Source organism: Penicillium griseofulvum (genome assembly GCF_001561935.1).
Source record: "Penicillium griseofulvum strain PG3 chromosome Unknown contig_86, whole genome shotgun sequence".
NCBI classification, from domain to species: domain Eukaryota; kingdom Fungi; phylum Ascomycota; class Eurotiomycetes; order Eurotiales; family Aspergillaceae; genus Penicillium; species Penicillium griseofulvum.
Genome location: NW_024467473.1, coordinates 1,567,378 through 1,573,842, shown reverse-complemented (window position 1 = coordinate 1,573,842; position 6,465 = coordinate 1,567,378). Strand labels below are relative to the sequence as shown.

General features: G+C 52.1%; 2 protein-coding genes across 2 annotated transcripts; one reads left to right on the top strand and one right to left on the bottom strand.

Moving 5' to 3' along the window:
• Positions 1-227: 227 nt before the first annotated feature.
• Positions 228-4,245, top strand: PGRI_039210 (WD repeat protein; the record flags this gene model as incomplete). The annotated part of the gene is made up of 2 exons (XM_040791634.1): positions 228-330; positions 548-4,245. The coding sequence occupies 2 exons, from the start codon at positions 228-230 to the stop codon at positions 4,243-4,245; spliced, it is 3,801 nt and encodes a 1,266-aa protein (XP_040645711.1).
• A 294-nt stretch (positions 4,246-4,539) lies between these two features.
• PGRI_039200 (uncharacterized protein) lies at positions 4,540-6,456 on the bottom strand (the record flags this gene model as incomplete). The annotated part of the gene is made up of 2 exons (XM_040791633.1): positions 4,540-5,490; positions 5,551-6,456. 2 exons carry the CDS (start codon positions 6,454-6,456, stop codon positions 4,540-4,542), a joined length of 1,857 nt encoding a protein of 618 aa, XP_040645710.1.
• Between the last annotated feature and the right edge of the window lie 9 nt (positions 6,457-6,465).

Genomic DNA, 6,465 nt, shown 5'->3' with positions numbered 1-6,465 from the left:
TTGTTCCTTGTCAAATAGTAGTGAGGCATGGATCGTCGGTGCCTCAGGGATCTTTCCCTCACCGCTTGCATCTCGATCTCCAACTCTCCGCATCTTTCTCCCTCCAATTCGGTGGTGTGTCGGAATGGAGACCTGACTATGAACGATGTCGGACCTCTCAGGTTCGCGATCTCCGATCCCTCCTCCTCCCCCCCCTCCACCACAGAAGTATTCAAATCGTGCCGCCAATGCCCTTGCTAGATTCGCCCAACCCTTCTTCACGGGCTCGAGACCCCCTAGTCCCCAAAGCAGTCGTGTGGATGGTCCCCGGTCGATCAGATCCAAATCACTGTAAGTGTTGCAGCTTTCTCACACCGCTCTGATATCCCTACTTCCCTAATCTAATCCCCATGTTTTTTTCCTCTTTGTTCTCTGCAATGACCCCCGCCATTCGGTCATCGGAGCTAGTGTGATCGGGGAAATTACATTTGAGCCAATAGAATTTTATGTTTCTAATTTTTTATGCTGTAAAGACCAGGAGAACCACAGACTGTGACCCACAAAACAGGCATCGCGATCACAGCTTTGGACATTTCACCTGAACGGACACATGCGGTTATCGCAGGCAAGGAGATTCTCAAAACCATTCAAGTCTCGCCAGACCGCTCGTCAGAAGAATTCAATATTCGAAATGCAGTCGTTAGCTATGCATCTACCCACCATGATGCGGGCGTTTCGATGCCACACAAGGACCAATTGAATGTGAAGGACGTAAAATGGTCACATGGCAACTATGACCGGATAGTCGCAACTGCAGTTGCGAATGGTCGGATTGTGGTATACGACCTACAGCGGCCCGGCCTCCAATTATGTCGTTTCCATGGTCACAACCGCCAGGTGCACAGACTTGCCTTCAACCCTCATCTCCCTTCTTGGCTCCTGTCTGGCAGTCAAGATGGCACAATTCGGATGTGGGATCTGCGATCCGCCTCCGCAAATCGGGGAACTTCCACGTGCGGCAGCAAACATTCGTATCAAGGCAACAGTGATGCGATCCGAGATGTCCGGTGGTCTCCTAACGATGGTGTCATATTTGCGACTGCTTCAGATAGCGGCGCGATCCAGATGTGGGACTATCGAAAGGTTAACGCCCCACTGCTGAGAATTGCCGCGCATGATCGCCCATGCTTCGCAGTTGACTGGCACCCAGACGGGAAGCACATTGTCAGTGGTGGCACAGATCGCCAAGTAAAGGTCTGGGACTTTTCTTCATCTGCAGAACGACGGCAGAAACCTGCATTCCAGTTCCGAACGCCGCAGGCGGTTACAAATGTGCGATGGAGGCCTCCTTCTTGGGTTGGTGAATCTCCTTCCTCGGGAGAATGGCAATCATCTCAAGTTGTCACATCCTATGACAAAGAAGACCCACGTGTCCACCTTTGGGATCTCCGTCGCCCGCACGTTCCATTCCGCGAATTTGATCGGTACGATTCGCCCGCATCAGATCTGCTCTGGCGCTCCAAGGATCTCCTGTGGACGGTCGGCGAGGCTGGGGCTTTTACCCAGACCGATGTTCGATATGCGCCAACTGTGGTCAATCGCCGACCGATGTGCTCCGTGGCCTGGAGTCCCAATGGCGAGTTTGTTGCGTTCAGTCAACAACGCCCCAGGCGACGCTATCTAGGAGTCAATGCTGCTGAGTTTCTACGTCCCGAAGAAGACGAGGACAGTACTGGCGAGAGATCACTAAGTCAAAGCCCCGCAGATGATATCTTCGATGAAGCCGTTTTGGCCACTTCTCTTCGGAATCGGCATATCAAATCGGCCGCGATTCGACCATCCAAGTCCTTGGGTAGTACTCCACCTGGAGTAGTCGATTTTATACCTGTGCTTCCTCTAGAGCAAGCATTAGCCAAACTTGCAACTCCAATGCCTAGTCAGGTGGGAATAATTACAAGTATTCCGGGTGCCACAAACGACCCAGCAGTATTTCGGTATTTGGCCAGCCACTATACACCATTGATGGATGAGCACAGTGAACATAGAACGCAGAACGACGTCCTGAACTCCTTGATTGAGTCACTGGACCATAACGCTGAATGCGCAGATGAGGTATCGCTGGCCAAATTGGCTCAGACTTGGAGAATTGTCAAATTCGCCATTCTTCAAGAACTCCAATGTAGAGCTAGGCATCATCCAGCGAAAGGTGGTCTAAAAGATAGGTCATCTAAGGATGGGGGCTTGCTAGATAGGTCACGACCCGATGATGGTCGACACGACAGAGTTAAAAGTCGGTTGTTCAAAGGGGTCATGGAGGCGGTCCCTGAGGCCGAGAGCTCGTCCAATATGACCACCCCTATTGCGCGACCATTGCCCGATTCCCCGAAAGACTCGTGGTCGAGCACTGACTCCCAAATTCCTTCGTTGAGCGATGGAGCGATCGACCTCGACCCTCTTCCGCCATCAGTCTTGAGTGATCATAATGGCTGGGGGATGTCCGACCGTATACCATTGCCACGTGGGCGACTATCATCAGTTGATGATGGTAATTCATCGAAGTATCTATGGGACGCTACACAAGAAGACTTGGACATAGAACAACGGTCTGCACCTCGAGCAATTGCCGGCAAATCAGATTGGCGCCGTCGTGATGACCCTGACTTCCCTCGGGAAAACTCAGAGGATGACTATGATCAAAAACTGGAGGATAAACGTGCAGCAATTCGCGACTACAAACAATTTCCCAAGAAACCCTTGACTCTTGAATCGCCAATGGAATCTAATCGGCCTCCTCGCACTGACCGCTATACTCGGCATGATTCTTCAGAGAGTTTCCCCATGTTCTCTACATCTACCGACAGTTCGCACCCCTCCAAGTCTATTGGGGCGTCGTACTCGTCTACTGGACAACTTGAGGCATCTAAATCTCTGGATGCCGGACAATCTGCCGCGACGCTGAGAAGAGGGTCGATTCTAGCTTCTACGCGTGAGGAATCCGAGGATGAGATGTTTGATCAGGTTGTCTCAGAGACTGATCGACTTCATCTGGAGCGCCCGTCGAGCCCTCCCCCTTTGATCACAGAATCAAGTCCCTTTGAAAGACACCAGCAATCATTCCCACCAGATGATACAGCTGATCTCGGCATGCCTTATTCAGCAGTGGGGGGCATCTCGCGAGTTCAAATCCCCCTCACGCCAGACGGAACAGACTTGAAACCGTGGGGTATTGAAGCGATTCTAAAAGAATCCGTCCGGTATTACCACAGCAGCAGTAGCTTAGTCGATATTCAGGCTGCCGCCCATCTTCTCCAGAAGCTGCACGTTCTGTTCCGGGATTGCGAACAAATTCTCCCATATGAAGAATGCGAAATGGTTTTCAAAACTTACAACGAGCACCTGATTCGGCACTCAATGGACCTCGAGGCAGCAGAGCTCCGTCTATTTTGTGTATCAACATACCCTGCCGTCTACGAGTACGCCCAGACAGACTCATTTATCAACGTCTATTGCTACACGTGTCAACGACCCTTTGAAAATTCCACCCAAGATAACAGCCGCTGCTATCGCTGCAACACACCTCAAGCACCATGCTCTATTTGCATGAGCCTTGATCCACCCCCAGAATGGGTTTCAGAGCAGCAAACTCCACTCATTACTTCATCGCCCTCGAGTCCCGATCTAGACTCTGAAAGCAGATCGACCCATTCGGCACAATCCTCAGTTCCCACTGAACCCATCCCAGCGGCAGAGATGGATATTATCGGGTCCTTCACTGTGCCTCGGCCCAAAGGCTCCGCCCTCTGGACCTGGTGCCAAGGCTGCGGTCACGGCGGTCATATAGCCTGCATCACAACCTGGCTCGGCGACATCTCAACCAGCGAAGGTGGATGTGCCACAGCTGGCTGCTCGCATGACTGCGGGCCTGGTCCACGTCGCGAACTAAACCGCCAAGCCTTGCAGGCGGAATCCAAGCGTCGCGACTCTGCTAGTCGCTCCGCCGGTGTCGGACTCGTCAAGCGCGATCCCTGGACCAAGGGTGAAAGTAAGGCTGTCGAAAAAGTCCGCGGCATGCTGGGAGTTGCTGGCGTTGCCGCTGCCACTGGTGGCAGTGGTGCTGGTCCGATCACTTCGACAAACAACACTTCCACTCCAGCGCCGGTTTCCCCCGGCGCCATGTCGCCTAAAAGGGTGCGGCTTGTTACCCCAAATGAACAAGAGAAGGAAAGTGTTGGCTTAGCTCGCACTGGTCCTCCTTCTAGGGACTGAGCTTGATTCTTGGGTAACGCTCAATGTGTAATATTATCAGCGCGTGTTTTTACTTTTACGTCTTCACTTCACTTTCTTGTCTTCTCTTTCTGTTTTTGATTCCCCAATCGCGATACTTTCAATCAATCAATCCACGGATTTAAGTGCACACCACCGAAGTGAATTTATCCGTAGTCACGTACTAGATAGAATATGTCGTACGCACGCACACAGCCATTCCCGCTGAATTACTTGGAAAAGGACTTGAAACACATTCTGAAAACATAAAATTTACACCTTCCCCCCACTCTTCATCTAGAACCTCCGCTTCTTCTTTGCAGGGGCTTTGCTCTTAGCCTCCAGCGACCTCTTAAGTTCCTTGCGCTTCCGGTCAGCCCGCTGGTCTTCAGTTTCCGGCTCTGTGGGTGGAGCGGAAGGGCCCTTCTCCGCTGCTAGTGTGGGCAATGGAGAAGACTCCTTTATAGGAACTTGCCGGTCAGCCTTCAGTTTAGCAGGTGCGGCTTTCTCATGAGATATGACCGTGTCAGATGAAGGTGGTGGAGACGCGTCTCGAGCGGGTTCGGAGGCTTTGGCTTTAGTTTTGCCGCCTATCATGCCGAGTTTTCCGGGACGTTTAGCTTTGACTGCCGCTGGTGCCGGTGTCTCTTCTGGTGACACCGAAGGTTCTTGGGACTTTAGAGAGTCACGAGTTTGTGCTGGAGGGGAAGGGGCTGGCGAAGGCGAGGGTTCTTTTGGTGCCTTCTTCTTGCCGCCTATCACACCCAATCCGCCCTTTGGCCTTTTCGGTGCCTCTCGTACTTGTGCTGGAGGAGAAGGGGGCTGAGGGGGAGATGGTGAGGGCTGACGCTCTGTTTCTTTCTTGCTCTTGCCGCCTATTTTACCGAGCCCACCCTTTGATACTTTCGGCGCTTCTTGAACTTGCGGTGGAGGGGGAGATGGCGAGGGTTGGCGCTCTATTTCCTTCTTGCTCTTGCCGCCAATTTTACCCAATCCACCCTTTGGAGCTTTCGGCGGCTCTCGGGCCTTTGGCGGCGGTGCGGCGGGCTCTGGCGACCCTGAGACGCTGGGAATGTGTCTTTGGCGCGGTGCTGGCTCAGACTCGTACTCGGAGTCTGATGCTGTGGCTTCGTCTTCCTCTGAAGGCAATACCGCCGGCGGAGGACTTTTCTTTCTGGGTTGTTGCTTGGGTGGTGATACTTTGCCTTTGCCATGTTGAGATTTCAATCTGGGAGGGGTTTCTTGTCGCTAGATGAATGAGGTTAAACTATACTTGTTATTTGTGGTTAGGAATAAGTCGTAGCATACCTGAAACTCATCGACATCGCTGCTTGCCGTTGAGTCCCCTCCTTCGTCGATATGCTTGGTTTCGATCGGCTCTCCTCTATCTTCCTCGTCGGGAACTTCCTCTTCGATAGAGGCGTCTATGGCGCTAGTCTCAGAGCGCCTCGCAAGCTGATGCCACCATTCACCTCCTGACTGGGTCAAGGTATCTAAATCATGAGCATCACCAGATTGCGAGATTTCCTGGAGTAAATTGGTGGCTAATCCCGGCCCGTCTGATACCCCTGTCTCAGCAAGCCAGGCCTGTTCCTCGAACGGCGCAATACCCTTGACAAACTTGGCAGCCTCGGACCGCGTGATAGCCTTGCGAGACATGCGCGATCCTGCAGCGCTAGGAAACACAGAACCTAGGTCAACGCCAATTGTTTCCATTTTGTCGAACAATTTGCCAAGTACGTAGTCTTTCTGTCTGATTTGGTTCAAGAGCGAACGTTGGCGGGACTCCCACTCCGCTTCCTCTCTCAGCAGCGGAAGTAATAGATTAATAGTCAAGGACGACAGTGGTTCTTTTGATAACCTTAAAGACCATTTAAGAGGCTTCAACGGGGCGGGCAGCTTGGTCGTTATCATGATTTCAAGGGAGTCAGTTTGCGTTCCACTGCTTAGGATCACGCTTCCATTGCCCTTTTGTAAAGCTTCTCCAATTTTCTCCAGGAGAACGTTGAGCTGCTCTGGGTCCTCTCCGGGATCGATGGTTGTGGCATCTTCCTCTGCTCTCTTGGCGATGGCTTTATTGGAGAGCCGCTCTGACCAGATATAGGTGAGGTCTGTTATGTGGATTTCATAGCCTTGCCGAGTCCATGTATACTGAAAGAGCAAAGGAGGTAATCCCTGTTGGGACAACTGAAGACGCTGCCATTTTGAAGGCATAACTTGAGC